At 42.8% G+C, this 18,771-nt stretch overlaps 1 protein-coding gene across 5 annotated transcripts in view; it reads right to left on the bottom strand.

The window, feature by feature from the left end:
• The window catches only part of usp25 (ubiquitin specific peptidase 25), a 177,189-nt gene that overhangs the window by 136,622 nt on the left and 21,796 nt on the right, over positions 1 to 18,771 (bottom strand). For all 5 annotated transcript variants that reach the window (XM_041210981.1, XM_041210983.1, XM_041210982.1 and 2 more), the window contains exons 2-3: positions 16,464 to 16,541; positions 9,477 to 9,618 (exon numbers count right to left, since the gene is read on the bottom strand). In XM_041210981.1, the coding sequence (XP_041066915.1) occupies positions 9,477 to 9,618; positions 16,464 to 16,541 (220 nt within the window). The remainder of the gene's footprint in view (positions 1 to 9,476; positions 9,619 to 16,463; positions 16,542 to 18,771) is intronic.

The following is an 18,771-nucleotide window of genomic DNA, read 5'->3' as shown; positions in this document are numbered from 1 at the left end:
TTCCCACCCACTCCCCCATGCTCCTTAATTCCCTAACAGACCAAAAACTGTCTATCCCAATCTTAAATGTATTCAATGATGGAGAATCCACAATGCTCTGGGGTAGAGGGTTCCAAAGATTTACAAATCTTTGAGTGAAGTAATTTCCTTTCACTTCAGTCCGAAATGATCAGCCCCTTATCCTGAGACTGTGCCCCCGCATTTTAGATTCTACAAACAGCGGAAACAATCTCTCAGCGTCCACCTCATCAAGCCCCTTCAGAATTTTGCAATTTTCAATGAGATCACCTCTCATTCTTCTCAACTCCAAAGAATATCAGCCCATTTTACTCAGCTTCTCATTATAGGACAACCTCCTCATCCCAGGGGCAAATTTAGTGAACCTTCACTGTACTGCCCCCAATGCAAGCATCTCCTTTCCTAAATATGGAGAACAAAACTGTACTCAGTACTCCAGATGTGGTCTCACCAAAACCTTGTACAAATGTAGAAAGATTTCTTTATTCTTGTACTCCAATCCCCTCGCAAAAAAGGCCAATATGCCACTTGCCTTCCTAATTGATTGCTGAAATGAGAACTATACTCCAGCAAGTGAGAAGAAGTTGAGGGTAGAGAGAGAGAAAATGGGAACACTCTCTCTCACTTCCCAAAAAACATTTATATCAATGGACAAGGCAGCTTACAAAGCAGGGTCAGCCAAATATAACTACTTACATGTGTAAGACCCCAATTACCTGATGTGAGGACACATGAAGCAGCAGCAGAGAACTGACACCACTTGCAGTTCTACAGCAGGAAGAAACAGAATTCACTCAGCTCCGGTTCTTAGAATAGGAAAAATGCAGGAACTGGCAGCTCTGATTTGAAGCAGTAGAGGCCAAGATAAGTATTGTGTACTATACTGTAAAATGGGTGACCCAAAAACCATATGGCAAAAACTGATCTAGGAGCAGGATGAATTATATTGTTAACTTAGGGTGATAATTGCACAGACAGTTGCTGCACAAGATGTGGATCTGTATCTTGCCATTATTGCACCTTGAATGGCACCAGTGAAGACTTTCTGGCCTCTTTCAACAGAGTACTCTGTGAGCAACAAAGATCACAGCACAAAAATTTAATTCACCAACAAGTACCCACTTGACCCCTGCCTCTAACATCTCCAACAGAATAGAAAGAACAATGTTGAACCAAAGCCAATTTGCCTGTGGGTAGATTCCTGCCTGTGTGTGTAGTATCAAGGGGACAGTCAAGAGGAACAGGCAGGCTTTATTTCTGGGAAAATGAAACTTTGATGTGTATTGCAAAGGTCCTGTTGTCATTATATGATAACACCTAGCATTTCTACAGTGCCTTTAACATCACAAAATGTCCCAAAATACATCACAGGAGAAAAACCAAATCACTTTCACGCCTAGACACAAAGAGATTAAGAGGCTAGAGGCTAAAAGCCTGGTCTTAGGCAGGTTTTAAAGAGGGTCCTAAAAAAAGGAAAGGCAAAGATGTGGAGATGTTTAAGAGAGGGAAGTCCAATATTTAAAGCTGAGGCAGCTGAAGAAATGGGCACTAACAATGGTGTGATGCTCAAGAGATCAGAATTGGAGGAACACAGAAGGGTTGTAGGGCTGGAGGAGGTTACAGAGAAAGGGAGAGGCGAAGCCATAACACAGGTTAAGAATTTAAATTTGGGTCATTGATGGACTAGGAGTCAATATAGTTCAGCAAGCCTGATGATAATAATTAAGCATGTGTATCAACGATGACTTAGCCATAAGATTCTTTCACGCTAGTTTTTTAAATTCATTCAAGGGATGTGGACTTTGCTGGTTAGACCAGCATTTATTGCCCATCCCTAATTGCCCTTGAGGAGGTAGTGAGCTGCCTTCTTGAACCACTGCAGTCCATGTGGTGATGTGGTGTAGGTACACCCACAGTGCTGCTAGGGAGGGAGTTCTAGGATTTTGACCCAGTGACAGTGAAGGAATGGCAATATATTTCCAAGTCAGAATGCTGAGTGGCTTCGAAAGGAACTTCCAGGTGGTGGTGTTCCGCATCTGCTGTCTTTGTCCCCCTAGATGGTAGCGGTTATGGTTTGGAAGGTACTGTCTAAGGAGCCTTGGTGAATTCCTGCGGTGCATCTTGTAGATGGCACAAACTACTGTCATTCTTTGTCGGTGCATGTAGGAAGTGAAAGTTTGTGGATGGGGTGACAATCAATCAGGGTGCCTTGTCGTGGATGGTATCAAACTTCTCGATTGTTGTTGGAGCTGCACTCATTCAGGCAAGGCAAGAGAATTCCATCCCACTCCTGACTTGTGCCTTGTAGATTGTGGACAGGCTTTGGAGAGTCAGGAGGTGAGTTACTCCTCGCAGGATTCCTAGCTTCTGATCTGCTCTTGGAGCCATAATATTTATATGGCTAGTCCAGTTCAGTTTCTGGTCAATGGTAACCCCCGGGATGTTGACAGTAGAGGATTCAGCGATGGTGATGTCATTGAATGTCAAGGGCAATGGTTAGAAGCTCTCTTGTTGGAGATGGTCATTGCCTGGTACTTGTGTGGCATAACTGTTACTTGCCACTTGTCAGCCCAAGCCTGGATATTGTCCAAATCTTGTTGCATTTGGACATGGACTGCTTCAGTATCTGAGGAGTTGCGAATAGTGGTGAACATTGTGCAATCATCAGCGAAAATCCTTACTTCTAACCTTATGATGGAAGGAAGGTCATTAATTAAGTAGCTGAGAAGTTTGGGCTTTGGACACTACCCTGAGGAACTCCTGCAGTGATGTCCTGGAGCTGAGATGACTGACCGCCAACAACCACAAACATCTTCCTTTGTGTTAGGTATGACTCCAACCAGCAGAAAGTGTTCCCCCTGATTCCCATTGACTCCAGTTTTACTAGGGCTCCTCGATGCCACATTGAGTCAAATGCTGCCTTGATGTCAAGGGCAGTCACTCTCACCTCACCTTGGGAGTTGAGCTCTTTTGACCATGTTTGAACCAAGGCTGTAATGAGGTCAGAAGCTGAGTGATCCTGGCAGAACCCAAACTGGGCGTCAGTGAGCATGTTGCTTCTAAGCAAGTGCCGCTTGATAGCACTGTTGATGACCGCTTCCATCACTTTACTGATGATCAAGAGCGGACTGATAGGGCGGTAATTGGCTGTGTCGGATTTGTCCTGCTTTTTGTGTACAGGACATACCTGGGCAATTTTCCACATTGCTGGGTAGATGCCAGTGTTGGAACTGTACTGGAATAGCTTGGCTAGGGTCACGGCAATTTCTGCAGCACATTGCCGGAATATTGTCACGTGCCAGTCTTTGCAGTATCCAGTGCTTTCAACCGTTTGATATCATGTGGATTGAATCGAAATGGCTGAAGACTGGCATCTATGAAGCTAGGGAGGAGGCAGAGATGGTCCACCACTTGGCATTTCTGGCTGAAGATTGTAGCAAATGCTTCAACTTTATCTTTGCACTGATCTGCTGAGCTCCCCCATCATTGAAGGTGGAGTGTCCTTCTCGAGTGAGTTATTTAATTGTCCACCACCATTCACGACTGGCATGTGGCAGGCTTGCACAGCTTAGATTCAATCCATTGGTTGTGGACTCGCTTAGCTCTGTCTACCATTTGCTGCTTTTGCTGTTTGGCACGCAAGTAGTCCTGTGTTGCAGCTTCACCAGGTTGACACCTCATTTTTAGGTATGCCTCCTGCACTCTTCATTGAACTAGTGTTGATCCCCTGGCTTGGTGTTAATGGTAGAGTGGGGGATCATGAGGTTACAGATTGAGGTTGAGTACAATTCTGCTGCTGCTGATAGCCTACAGCACCTCATGGTCTTGAGTTCCTATTACAACAATCAACAATGGTCTTACAGTCACCATCAGACTTTTAATTCCAGGTTTTTTTTTTATTAAATTCAATAATGCCATGGAGGGATTTGAACCCGGGTCTCCCTGTGACAATACCACTATGTCACCACCTCCCCCTCTTTACATCCTCATCACTCACATCCCAACCTAGTTTGGTGTCGTCAGCAAAATTGGAAATATTACATTTGGTTCCCTCATCTAAATCATTGATCTAAATTGTGAACAGCTGGACCCCAAGCACTGATCCCTGCAGTGCCTCACTAGTCACCGCTGCCACTCCAAGGCCCATTTATTCCTACTCTGTCTCCTGTCTGTCAACACGTTCTCAATCCATGCCAACATATTACCTCCAATCCCAAGTGCTTTAATTTTGCGCACTAACCTCTTATCTGGGACTTTAAGAAAAGTTTTTTGAAAATCCAAATACACCACATCCACTAGCTCTCCCTTATCTATTCTACCAGTTATGTCCTCAAAAAACTCCAGCAGGTTTATCAAACATGATTTCCCTTCCATAAATCCATGCTGACTTTGTCAAATCCGTTAATAATTTTTAAGTATCCTGGTGCCACATCCTTTAATATAAGCTCCAGGATTTTCCCTACTATTGACGTTAGTCTAACCGGTTAGCAATTCCCTGTTTTCTCCCTTCCTTTTTTTAAAACGGACAATTAAAATGGGCTACTGCTAGCTGTTTCTGCAGGCTGGAAAGACTAAACACTCCAGGCTGGCTGATGATACACACCTCAAGATTACACGAAGACATAGCTTAGTTCAGGGAGGTTTTGAAATTAATAACACTAAGTTAGAATTAATTATCAATGGTTTCATATACTATCAGGAGGTGTGGGGAGCTGGGAAGATGGTGTACATTTAGCCAAACCAGCCAGACTGGTCTTTGGAATATGCCTGCCTTCTGATCAAACATTGAGGTTTCAGACTTTCCTACACACTATCCATACTTAATTTGTTGAGTGAGCCCTGATCGCTTTGGTAACAGCAAGGTTAGCTTTCAGGAGAAGGCACTTTTAATTGGCAACTCTACGTTACAACCCCTGGACAAAGGAATCAGGTCAAGCCCTCAAGTGCCTGTTGAATAGAGACAACGAAAGAGAGTATCACCCTCTGCAAAAGTATGAAAGGGCCTGGGCCAAAATTAGATATTACAGTCAAGTTACATTTCAGCTAAACATAATCAAAAAAGAAGCAAAGTATTTATTCCACTAAGAAGGTTGTTTTGTGACAGAACACATGACACAAGTTCGGAATCTGGAAACACTACTTTGTTCAACCACTTATAACCTTTAAAATAGACAATGTAATTTTACATTGATCTCATCTTAGCAGTGCGCTCGTCAGATTTCAGAAGACTGAAGCATACATTAGGTCACATGTGGGTGACTGCAGTATCACGTTCCAAAGGTATTTCAAAGTTTACAGTGTACGTTGCCCAGGTCACTCTATCATGCATCCGGATATTGCAATGTGAAAGTAAATTTCTCTGTCGTAAAGGGTGTGGAATCCATTCACAGGAGAGGCCAGTCACATTACCCCAAGCAAAGTATCTGGGTTAGACTTAAATATTGTAACACTGCCAGGGACCTACCTTGGGGATCATTCAAACTGTTCAACAGGCCAAGATACTGCATTCAATTAAAGGTACACTGTGGGGCCATTTACTGTAAAATTATTTTTCATCTGTAAACCCAAGGAAATACAGGAACATAGGAAGAGCTGCAAGCCATTAAACTCTTTGAGCCTTTTCCACCAACCAACTGGACTGATCAACTGAAGCCTAACTCCATATCAACTTGGTTCAAAGTCCCTTATTATCTTTGGTTAACAAAAATCTATCAACCTCAGATTTAATATTTAACAATTGACCTAGTATCAATTGCCTTTTATGGAAGAGAGTTCCAAACTACGACTACCCTTTCCATGTCAAAGTGTTTCCTAACTTCACTTCTGAAGTCCTGGCTTAATTTTTAGGCTAATAACCTTGTCCAACAAAAAGTGACCAATGACTAGGCACATTACAGCCTTCCGGACTCAATATTGAGTTCAACAACTTTAGATCATGAACGAGATAAAAACAAAAAAACTGCGGATGCTGGAAATCCAAAACAAAAACAGAATTACCTGGAAAAACTCAGCAGGTCTGGCAGCATCGGCGGAGAAGAAAAGAGTTGACGTTTCGAGACCTCATGACCCTTCGACAGAACTTGAGTTCGAGTCCAGGAAAGAGCTGAAATATAAGCTGGTTTAAGGTGTGTGTGTGGGGGGCAGAGAGATAGAGAGACAGAGAGGTGGAGGGGGTTGGTGTGGTTGTAGGGACAAACAAGCAGTGATAGAAGCAGATCATCAAAAGATGTCAACGACAATAGTACAATAGAACACATAGGTGTTAAAGTTAAAGTTGGTGATATTATCTAAGCGAATGTGCTAATTAAGAATGGATGGTAGGGCACTCAAGGTATAGCTCTAGTGGGTTTTTTTTTATTTTTTTTTTTAATAATGGAAATAGGTGGGAAAAGGAAAATCTTTATAATTTATTGGAAAAAAAAAAGGAAAGGGGAAACAGAAAGGGGGTGGGGATGGGGGAGGGAGCTCATGACCTAAAGTTGTTGAATTCAATATTCAGTCCGGAAGGCTGTAAAGTCCCTAGTCGGAAGATGAGGTGTTGTTCCTGCAGTTTGCGTTGGGCTTCACTGGAACAATGCAGCAAGCCAAGGACAGACATGTGGGCAAGAGAGCAGGGTGGAGTGTTAAAATGGCAAGCGACAGGGAGGTTTGGGTCATTCTTGCGGACAGACCGCAGGTGTTCTGCAAAGCGGTCGCCCAGCTTACGTTTGGTCTCTCCAATGTAGAGGAGACCACATTGGGAGCAACGAATGCAGTAGACTAAGTTGGGGGAAATGCAAGTGAAATGCTGCTTCACTTGAAAGGAGTGTTTGGGTCCTTGAACGGTGAGGAGAGAGGAAGTGAAGGGGCAGGTGTTGCATCTTTTGCGTGGGCATGGGGTTGTGCCATAGGAGGGGGTTGAGGAGTAGGGGGTGATGGAGGAGTGGACCAGGGTGTCCCGGAGGGAGCGATCCCTACGGAATGCCGATAAGGGGGGTGAAGGGAAGATGTGTTTGGTGGTGGCATCATGCTGGAGTTGGCGGAAATGGCGGAGGATGATCCTTTGAATGCGGAGGCTGGTGGGGGCCCCCTTCCACAACTCTTTCTCCGGTACATCGATGATTATTTCGGTGCCGCTTCATGCTCTCGTAGGACTTGGAAAAATTTATTAATTTTGCTTCCAATCTCCACCCCTCCATCATTTTCACGTGGTCCATCTCTGACACTTCCCTTCCCTTCCTTGACCTCTCTGTCTCAATCTCTGGTGATAGACTGTCCACCAATATCCATTACAAACCCACCGACTCCCACAGCTATCTCGACTACAGCTCCTCACACCCCACTTCCTGTAAGGACTCCATCCCATTCTCTCAGTTCCTTCGCCTCTGTCGCATCTGTTCCGATGATGCTACATTCAAAAACAGTTCCTCTGACATGTCCTCCTTCTTCCTTAACCAAGGTTTTCCACCCACGGTCGTTGACAGGGCCCTCAACCGTGTCCGGACCATCTCCCGCGCATCCGCCCTCACTCCTTCTCCTCCCTCCCAGAAACATGATAGGGTCCCCCTTGTCCTCACTTATCACCCCACCAGCCTCCGCATTCAAAGGATCATCCTCCGCCATTTCTGCCAACTCCAGCATGATGCCACCACCAAACACATCTTCCCTTCACCCCCCTTATCGGCATTCCGTAGGGATCGCTCCCTCCGGGACACCCTGGTCCACTCCTCCATCACCCCCTACTCCTCAACCCCCTCCTATGGCACAACCCCATGCCCACGCAAAAGATGCAACACCTGCCCCTTCACTTCCTCTCTCCTCACCGTCCAAGGACCTAAACACTCCTTTCAAGTGAAGCAGCATTTCACTTGCATTTCCCCCAACTTAGTCTACTGCATTCGTTGCTCCCAATGTGGTCTCCTCTACATTGGAGAGACCAAACGTAAGCTGGGCGACCGCTTTGCAGAACACCTGCGGTCTGTCCGCAAGAATGACCCAAACCTCCCTGTCGCTTGCCATTTTAACACTCCACCCTGCTCTCTTGCCCACATGTCTGTCCTTGGCTTGCTGCATTGTTCCAGTGAAGCCCAACGCAAACTGCAGGAACAACACCTCATCTTCCGACTAGGGACTTTACAGCCTTCCGGACTGAATATTGAATTCAACAACTTTAGGTCATGAGCTCCCTCCCCCATCCCCACCCCCTTTCTGTTCCCCCCTTCTTTTTTTTTCCCAATAAATTATAAAGATTTTCCTTTTCCCACCTATTTCCATTATTAAAAAAAAAAATAAAAAAAAACCCACTAGAGCTATACCTTGAGTGCCCTACCATCCATTCTTAATTAGCACATTCGCTTAGATAATATCACCAACTTTAACTTTAACACCTATGTGTTCTATTGTACTATTGTCGTTGACATCTTTTGATGATCTGCTTCTATCACTGCTTGTTTGTCCCTACAACCACACCAACCCCCTCCACCTCTCTGTCTCTCTATCTCTCCGCCCCCCACACACACACACCTTAAACCAGCTTATATTTCAGCTCTTTCCTGGACTCGAACTCAAGTTCTGTCGAAGGGTCATGAGGACTCGAAACGTCAACTCTTTTCTTCTCCGCCGATGCTGCCAGACCTGCTGAGTTTTTCCAGGTAATTCTGTTTTTGTTTTAGATCATGAACTCTCTCCTCCATCCCCACCCCCTTTGCAATCCCCCTTTTTCCAATAATTTATATATTTTTTTTCTTTTCCCACCTATTTCCATTATTTTTAAATGTATTTCCATCCATTGTTTTATCCCTACCTTTTAGCCTATTTCGATCCCTTCCCCCCACCCCACCAGGGCTATCTGTATCTTGCTCATCCTGCTTTCTACCCTTAATGTCACCATTAGCACATTTCTTAGCTAATATCAACACCGTCAACACCTCTTTGTCCTTTTGTCTTTGACATCTTTTGGTAATCTCCCCCTATCACTGGCCCTCTATGCAGCTCTACCTGTCCCACCCCCCCCTTAAACTAGCTTATATTTCACCTCTTTTCTATTTTTCCTTAGTTCTGATGAAGAGTCATTCGGACTCAAAACGTCAACTGTGTTCCTCTCCGCAGATACTGTCTGACCCGCTAAGTTTTTCCAGGCATTTTTGTTTTTATGTTGAAAAAGTGACCAATCTCCGTTTTCAAATTTTTAAGTGAAAATATCTAACACAGATGCTACACGAGGGTTCAGCTGCTCATCATTACCTTTAGTGTCGCTGTCAAAGGTTTGGGCACATTATGGTGCAAGACAACTGAAACAGAACAACAGTTCAAATGGTGCAAACACTGAAACAACCTGTCATCTGTGATGAAGTTAGTATAAAGGAGAAGTAACAGCAAGTTTGGAAATGCTACAAAATTGGGTGGTTATTCATCCTTGAGGCAGTTTTGTTGTTGAGGCTTGTATTCCATAACAAGCCCTCCTCCCATATGTCACTTACTTGTGTCAGCCTGGCTTCCCACACTAATGTAACGGTCGTTGCTGGTTTGTCCTGTGTGATAGTAGGCTTCTTCCTGTTGTGGTGCTTTGGCATTCTTCTCCGTCAGGAATGAAACAGCTTCTGCAAGATCCCCATTACTTGCCTGCAAAAAGCATGAGCGTTAAGTTAATAGTCAACAATTTTCTAGACTTTGAACAAAAATTCAGCATACCCATTGTCAAAGCGAGTCCATAGAGGCAGACAAGCTGGAATGAGCACCAGGCAGACAGAGCAATGAGGCTGGAACAAATGTCATAGGGGGAAGCACCTATTCCCTGGTCTCACCATTTACCCCATAGGCATGCTGCTCCTGGACAAAATCATCTGCAGAAATGCGGTCGGCATTCACGTTTTGCACCAAAAACATCCAGCTCAAACCATCTATCAATTATCTGTCTTGCTGCTGAAAGACTGCTTATCCAACATCCAGTCATGAGAAAACTAATGTTATCACCTTCTGCTTCCACCCGCACCTACTCTAGACCATTGCCAATAGTTCCATCAATAACCCCAGCTACTGTCTTAGGTTGAATCACTTTGCGACTTTTGGGTCTTATATGAGCTGAACCCCAGAAAAGTCTGTCAGAAACAGCCTACTTCCACCCCTGTAATGTCATCCCCATCCCCCAACTCCCAGTACTACCTATCCCCAAATGTGCTAGTCCTTTGACTGAGCCTTGTTTACCTTTGCCCCACCATTATAAGCATGTAGAATTCATGCTCCAGAATTCCCTAAACCCCTCTGCTTTTTACCTGTCTTCTTCCTCTAACATTCTTAAAAACAGCCTTTTTGATCAACTTTTGTTCCTCATGTCCAATAAGCTCCTTCTTTGACACAGCATCCTATTGTTGACCTTTTTGTTATTAGGCCTTTAGGAAATTGTCTCAGTAGCCTTCCTATGCTAAGGGTAATAGGTAAATGCAACTCCTACTGCTGTTTCAATAACCCCATGAACAGAGTCCATACCATCTGAATTCCAAGGTTCCTTGTGAACTTCCTTGTAACAAACTCCAAACTGCATAGTATTCTTACGAATAAACACTGAGGCTTATTCAAAGTTGCCTTTTTTTTAAATTAGCACAGATGATTTAAATTGAGTTTGAAATAAAATCTATAAGTAAAAAAAGTTGGTTTAGCAAGTGACCATGAAGCTGTCAGATTATTGTAAAAATCCAATTGCTTCACTAATCAGAGAAGTGAACCTGCTATCTGGTCTCTGTGGCTCCATTTCCACATCAGTGTGGCTGACCTCTTTGAAGTGATCTAGAAAGCCACTCAGTTGTTTCAAACCACTGAAATGATTAAAAGTAATTTTGATTACAGTGGCTCAAGTAGGTCCACCACCACCTTCTCAAGATAACGAGAGATGACCAATTAAGGAGCCTTGGTGAATTCCTGCAGTGCATCTCGTAGGTGGTACACACTGCTGCTACTGTGTGCCAGCGGTGGAGGGAGTGAATGTTTGTGGCTGGGGTGCCAATCAAGCGGGCTGCTTTGTCCTGGATGGTGTCAAGCTTCTGACTCTCAATAGAGCTAAGGGATTACTCTCCATCTCTTTCACATGGTTAAAAGCTAGGCTTCACAAGGCAGCTTGGCTCACTCAGAAGCACTCACACCTGAATCAGGAAGGTTGCAGGTTCAAGCTCCACGCCAGGACTGTGATCTTGGCTAGCAACTCAATCTAGTACTGAGGGAATGCGGCACTGTTGGAGGATCTGTCATTTTGAATAAGATATTGAAAGAGCCAGAAGTTACATGAGGAAACACTTATTGCACAATGAGTTAATGTGATCAGGAATGTGCTGGCAGAGCAGATTTAATAGTATCTGTCAAAAGAAAGAAGACAGACGTGCATTTATATAGTGCCTTCCACCAACACAGGCTTTCCTAAAACAGAATTGATTAAATACTTGAAGGAAAATACAGGCAATGGGGAAAGAACAGAGGAGTGGGACTAATTGAATACTGCTATCTAAAAGCTGGCAAAGGCATGATGGCTAATGGTCTTTTGACTGTGCTGTATCATTTTACAATTCTACGAAATAGAAGCCCGATCTGATCACTCCAAAGATGAGGGAGGACACAGGGATCCCACAACAACATCAACTGTGCTACTCTGGGGGTGAAGTACTGCTGGCTACAGGTCCATCACTGGTGATGGTGGGCTTTAAATGCACAATATAAATCCAAGATGTGGTCGTGGTAGCTGACTCAAGAACATTGTGGAGAGGACAAATTAAGAGTGTTACACAAGGATTCATTTATACATTAAAATGGATTTGAATAAATGTTTTTCAGCTGGCATATTGGCACTAACATGCTAAATAAACCTGGTTATAATACTACTGGAGTGATCAGTGTCTTAGCAACTAAATGCTCATCTAAAATGCTGTGACCTTTTATTGGTATGCAACCCATCCGTAGCTGAATATGATATTCTGCATACAACCAAATGTACTGACTTGACACTGGCAAACAGCCATTACTCCTATTACAATGCTTCGTAGCCCACACAAGAATATCAGCATTAGTTTGTGATGTCTAAATACATCATCATAACTTAGCAACAACTCACTTTCTCTTTTTTAATTTTGCAAGGTGGGAACAAATGACAACTTGGGCCTGAGCGCGAAGCACAATTATAAAAATTACAGTGCAGGGTGCCATTCAGTCCATCATATTTATGTGCTTACTAGCTATTCAACTGGAATTATCTATTCTTAACGTATTTTCCATGCAGTCTTTTTTATTCTTCCTTTCAAATACCTAACCAATTCCCTTTCAAATGACTTGACAGTCACAACCTCACGGTACACTTGTGGTAAAGCACAGTGTTCTAATAAAGGACTTAGAAAAAAATTCTTTTGCCCACCCCTCCACTCTTTGGCTGATAATTGAGTTCATGCCCCTTGTTAGTGATTTCTCAATGAGTGAAATCAATCAATCACTGTTTATCCACCCAAAGTCTTTCATAGCCTGAGAATCTCAATTAGATCCTCCTTAACCTGCTCTGTGTCAGTGAAAAAGCATCAATTCTTCTAGCCATTCTCCAGAACAATGAGCTGTCATTGCTGGAGTCATTCTGATGAATAGTAATTGTGCCTTTTGCATGGCTCCAATATCCTCTTTCTAATGGGGGGTCCAAAACTGCAAGCGCTGCTCTAATCCTGGCCCAATCAATGTCTTACACCAGCACACACCCAAATGGAAAATTATTCTGCAGCTCTTTTCACAGAGGAAGGGGAAAGGAAGGGAGGAAACATATTTGGACTGGACATCAAAAGCATTTGTTGCAGTTACCATAGAGTCATACATCATAGAAGAAAACCTACAACAGGGAAAAACCTATTTGGTCAGCCAGGATCCAAGGTCACATTCTCTGTATCTTATGTGCAGACAGCCAAGTAAGTCATAGGCTGGCAGAGCTCAGGTTCTGGGCCTCTCTAGTATTTGTGGAGCTTAATCTGCAACAACCAGACAGCTTCACAGTAGGGTTGTGGAGAATGCCAAAAGTATTTCTTCAGGCAAAGGGTGGGTGAAGTATGGAACACTCTGCTGCAAAAAGCAGCAGAGGCTAGCTCAATTAATAATTTAAAAATTGGAGAGCAACAGACTTTTGCTGGCTAAGGGTATAATGGAATAGGATATAGATCAACCATGATCTCACTAAATAATGGAAAAGGCTCAAGGGGCTGAATGGCCTAATTCTATTTTATGCAAAAGGAAGTTGCACTTGGGGGTTTCTAAGATAAAGTAGGTAAATTTATGACTAGCCGATAATCATAGAATGATACAGCTCAGGAAACCATTCGGCCCATCTTGCCAACATCTGCTCTTTTAAAGAGCTATTCAATTAGTCCCACACCCCTACCACTTTTTTTCATTTCTTTTGAAAGTTATTATTGAATCTGCTTCCAACACCCTTTCAGGCAGCTCATTCCAGATCACAATAACTCACTGCGGGGAAAAAAAATTATCTCTACACGATTTCTCTTGCCACTTATCATCAATCTGTATCCTCGAGTTACCGGCCCTTCTACCAGTCGCAAGTTTCCCCTTATCTACTTTATCAAAATCCTTCATGATATGATAATTTCTATAAAGTCTCTGCTCTTAAGTCTCTCAAAGGAACAACACAGATTCTCTAATCACTTTACGTAACTGAAGAATCTGTTTATGATATAAAGCAACTTTTTAAATGGAGACACATCTTTTGAATTAATGCAGAGGGCTTTTACAAGTAACTGCCAGCAAAAGAAGTTGGGCAAAATTTTGAGCAAACTAATCAGCTTTACTATTCCATGAATGATAACTTTCGAGGGTGGGATGCGGAGGGGTGGGGGGAGGGGTGGGGGTGGGGGGAGGGTTGACTGAGCGATTTGTTTGATCAGTGTGCAGGTTGCTGGCTGTTGGTTGATGGCTTTACCTCTCTTGTCCAGTCAATTAACTTTTTTTTGTACGATTGAAAGTAAATCAATCATCCTCGTGAGCCAAACCGCATTTTAACTCAACAGACTGCAATTACGTCAGCCAATTAGGACTTTGTCTTTGCTAAAATGACAGTACAGCTGTGACGCTACACAAGATTTTTATAGGAGCAATTCACAATAGATCACAATGCTGTCAGGGTTGCACAGGTTCATTTTGTTTTTCACACAATCCACAATAATCTGAACTATCTCTACCATTAAATGACAAGTACAGTACATTAGTGCTACTGACCTAGTAATCCAGAGAACCAGACAAATAATCTAGAGAAGGAGTTCAATTCCCATCTTGGCAGCTTGAATTTGAATTCAGTTTTTTTTCAAAACTGGAAATAGAAAATCTGTGTTCAGTCAAAGTGACCTTGAAACCATCGGATTGTCATTAAAAATCCAAGTGGTTCACTTAGGAAGGAAATCTGCTGCCCTTACCCTATCTGGCCTATATGTGACTCCTGTCCCATATCACAGTGGTTAACTCTTAACTATCCTCCGAAGTTGGCCAGAAAGACACACAGTTGGCCCACCACCATCTCGGATAACCTGAGATAGGCAATAAATGCTGGATTTGCCAATGATGCCCTTATCCTAAGACTGTGTCATAAACCACATTGTATGAAATGGATTGAATGCGTACAATGTTATATGCTAATTTTCTCCTCTGCGCTCCTACAGGGGTATGATCATTCTTGGACAAGCCACTTAATTCAAGTGCCTCATTCAAGTGGCTAGCCTTTATGTGTGAGCCCATGGAATAATAAAAAACAGAAAAAAAGTCATTTGGTCCATCATGCCTGTGCCACCTCTTTGAAAGAGCAATCCAATTAGTCTGACTCCCCTGATCTTTCCCTATAGTACCGCAAGTCTTTCCTTCAAGTGAATATCCAATTCCCTTTTCAAAATTACTATGGAATTTACTTCCACCCCTCTTTCAAACAATTGGAATGTGTGGCACCAGTGATACAGGTGAAGTGAAGAACTGTTTCTCTGATTGGCCAGAAGATCCCAGCTTTGAATCTTAGCCTGTGTGGATTTAATCAGGGTGTCAGTTAGAGCACTGCAATTGTCTGCAGCATTCTAGACTAGAAAAGGGAATAAATAAGCCAGGTTTCCCAGTCCTAATCATTCCTGGTAAAAATATTTATGTTGCTGCTGGCTTAGGGTTAGGTTTGCCTGTGATAGCCTCTCCAGTTCAAGAGCCAGTTGATTCTTAGTTGGGCTGCGGTTAAGATCTGGAATGCACTGCTGAAAAAGGTGCTGCAAGCAAATTCAGTAGTAACTTGTGAATTGAATATTTACTTGAGAAGGAAAAATTTGCAGGGCTATGTAGTAAGAACAGGGAAGTGGGATTAACTGGATAGCTCTATCAAAGAGTTGGCACAGGCACTTCCCTACAGCCAAAAAGGGAGGGCAACTGACACGGCCTTTAGGTTTCCGCAAAAAGGTTACTAATGTGCCTATCAGGGAAGGGATTACTCTTCTATTACCAATCCATCTGATATCTTAAATAAAAACAAAATGCCAGAAATACTCAGCATGTCTGGCAGTATCTGCGGATAGAAATAGTTTCAGATTATGACCTTCCGTCAAAATCATTACATTGGTCATCTCAATTTCTCTGCTCCTCCCACTCAAACTAACCTATCTGAATTTGCAGCACTCCATTCTATCAGGTCCAACACTAACAGTGTCATGAAACCAGCTGACAAGGGCAGAACTGTTGTTATTTGGCAATGTTTCATGGAAGGTCATCAGCCTGAAACTCTGTTTCTCTCTCCACAGATGCTACCTGACCTACTGAGGTATGTCCATCATTTTCTGCTTCAAAGTCCCAGCATCTGCAGTTTTTTTTGCTTTTCTATCTGGCCTTCTATTTGTCATCTTCCAAATATCAGCAAGGCCAGAATTATTTTCACCAGGCAGAATTTCTAGCTCAAAGAGGATGAGGAATTCACAAACTATCACCAGGTTAAAATCCTGGAACTCCCTCCCTAACAGCACTATGCCACATGGACTGCAGCAGTTCAAGGAGGTGACTCCTCACCAGCTTCTCAAGGGAAATTAAGGAAGGGCAATAAAAATGCAGCCCCAGCCGGAGATGCCCACATCCCATGAAAAAATGTAAAAAAAAACCCAGTTCGTTGTAACAGTGATGTACAGTCGATAGGTCATCATATTTTGATCAACCTTCAAAAGTGTCCCACCGTCAACAGGCCAGAATCCTGGCATCTCCTACCTAAAACCATCATGGCAGCACCATCATCAAAAAAATGCAATGGTTCAAGGACAAGGACCACCACCAACAGCCCAGAGCAACTACAGGATGGGCAATAAATGCTGCCATGTCAACGTAAGCTACAGAGAACAAATAAAGTCTACTAATACAGGAACATTATGTTCAATAAATTGCAATATAGTTCTGAGCTGAACAAAGAGGTCCTTTGCTTGTAAACTGTACAGTACCTGTAAAGCTTGTTGCAGTAATTGGATGTCATTGGTACCAGTGACCTCCCTCAGTTGGTTCAGTAGTGTCTGTTGATGCTAGAGAATAGGGAAAAAAATAAATTGCCATTACTACAGAAAAGTGCTTTAAAGAAAACTTCATGTCTGAGTTTCAAGTTAACTTATATCGAATCTTAGCTAAACAAAGGTACAATAGCATAGCGGTTATGCTACAGGACGAGTAATCCAGAAGCCTCAACAACTGTTCTAGAGACATGGGTTCAAATCCTACTACAGCTTGCAAATTATTGAAGTAAATCTCAAATAAAAGCTAGATTCAGTAATGAAGACCATGAAACTACAGGACTGTCATAAAATCCTAATGTCCTTTGGGCAAGGAAATAATCCTTACCTATTCTGACCTATACATGACTCCACATCCACAGTATTGTGGTTTAGTTTTAACTGCCCTTTGAAATGATCTAGCAAACCATTCAATTGTATTCAAGAAGGTGACTCAACACCACCTTCTCAAGGGCAATTAGGAATAGGCGATAAATCTGGTGTATGAATAAATAAAAAATTGTTCCGATCTTGACGTGACAAACATATAAAGGACTACTGGATAAGATAAAAATAGATTTACAAGGGTGATGCATGAACTGAATCAGGAAACACTGAACAGGCTGGTGTTCATTCCTCTAGAAAAAAGATTCAGTTGACCCAACATATGTCTTTAAAATTATGAAGGATTTTGATACATACAGAAAAGAGAAAACCATAAACTGGTTGCAGCATGAAGACGACCACCCTGCCCTTCATGTTTGTGTTGGGCCTCTGCAAGAGAAACTCAGCTAATTCCACCCCCCACCCTTTCCCCACAGGTGCTTATCCAATTGCCCTTTGAAAGTCCCAATTGGATCTACCTCCACTTCAGGCAGCGCATTCCAGATCTGAACCACTCACTGAGTAAAAGGTTTCTCAAACCACTATTGCTTCTTTTGCTAATCACCTTAAATCACTGTCTCATTCTTGACCCTTCCGCCAAGTTAGTTAAAAATGGTTTGCCTTTAACAAATCCATGCTGGCTTTGGATAATTAAGTTATATCTGTTTAAATTGTTAATTTTGACCTGGAGTATTGTTTCTAAAAGATTCCCCAGCATCAACTTGTCTCTTTTCTCCAGAGATGGTACATGCCCTGCTGAGTGTTGCCAGCATTTCCTTTGTTTCAGATTTTAAGGTTTCAGCTACAGTTTAGTGCAGAGTATTATTGCCTTTGTGGGTCAGAAAGTTGTGAAGTCCTACAGCCCAGACTTGTGCATATAATCTAGGCTGACCCTCCAGTGTGGTTCTGAGGAATGCTGCAGATGCAGGTGCCACCTTTCCGGTTAAACATTTAAACAAGGCCCCATGGGCAGTCTCAGGGTGACGTGAAAAATCCAATTTGAAGAGCAGCACAGGAACTTGATCCTGGTTTCCTGCCAACGCTTATCCTTCAACTAATATAATTAAAACAATTGTCTGGTCATTACTGCATTGCAACTTGTGTGATCTTGTGCAAACTGTCTGCCATGTTTCCTTGTATTACAACACTGATTGCACTTTAAAAAAGCACTTCACTGGATGAAAAGGGCTTTGGGACTTCCTGAGGTTGAGAATGGTGCTATGTAAGTTGCAAATCTTTCATTTTTTCCAGCAGCTCTAGTTTTACTTGTTTAGAGAATGGAACAAGACTGATACGTTCTGAGGCCTGAAGGCATCAAATTATGAAGCACAGCCTTCCAGTTGAACACATCCAGTGTTTCTATGTTTTATAGTGAAGTGTAATGATGGGTGTGGTCAACTCGCCACAATACAAGAATGTAACTGTGGAAAATAAACAGAGGTACAGTTACAGAATCTCTTCATTCCAAGTAGGTGGTGCGACTGGAGTGACTATTTTAAGTTGTAAAACTGTAGAGAAAAAAAAACTCTCACCAACTCTTGACGGTCAGGCCTGAGGAACAAAAAATGGCCCCAATTCTACAAATTCCTGTGAGATCCATGCATCAGGTGCCAGCCGTTAGGATAGATGGCCTGATCATGAAAAGATTTGATAAGGTTGAAGTTTAAACGTTGTTTCCACTTTCCAGCAAGATCCGAACTACGTGCCATAAATCAGATAGTCTCTAGTAAATCCAATAGGGAATTTGAGAGAAACTTCCTTACCCAAGAGTGGTTAGAATGTGGAGCTTGTTATCACTAGAAACAGGCAAATAGCATAGATGCATTCAAGGGAGGTGGTGGTGGTGGTGGTGGGGGGGGGGGGGTGGTGTTGGTAACAGGCA

This window comes from Carcharodon carcharias, chromosome 18 (genome assembly GCF_017639515.1).
Source record: "Carcharodon carcharias isolate sCarCar2 chromosome 18, sCarCar2.pri, whole genome shotgun sequence".
In the NCBI taxonomy this organism is placed as follows: domain Eukaryota; kingdom Metazoa; phylum Chordata; class Chondrichthyes; order Lamniformes; family Lamnidae; genus Carcharodon; species Carcharodon carcharias.
The sequence above is the reverse complement of the archived record's forward strand: the minus strand, read 5'-3'. Positions and strand labels throughout refer to the sequence as shown.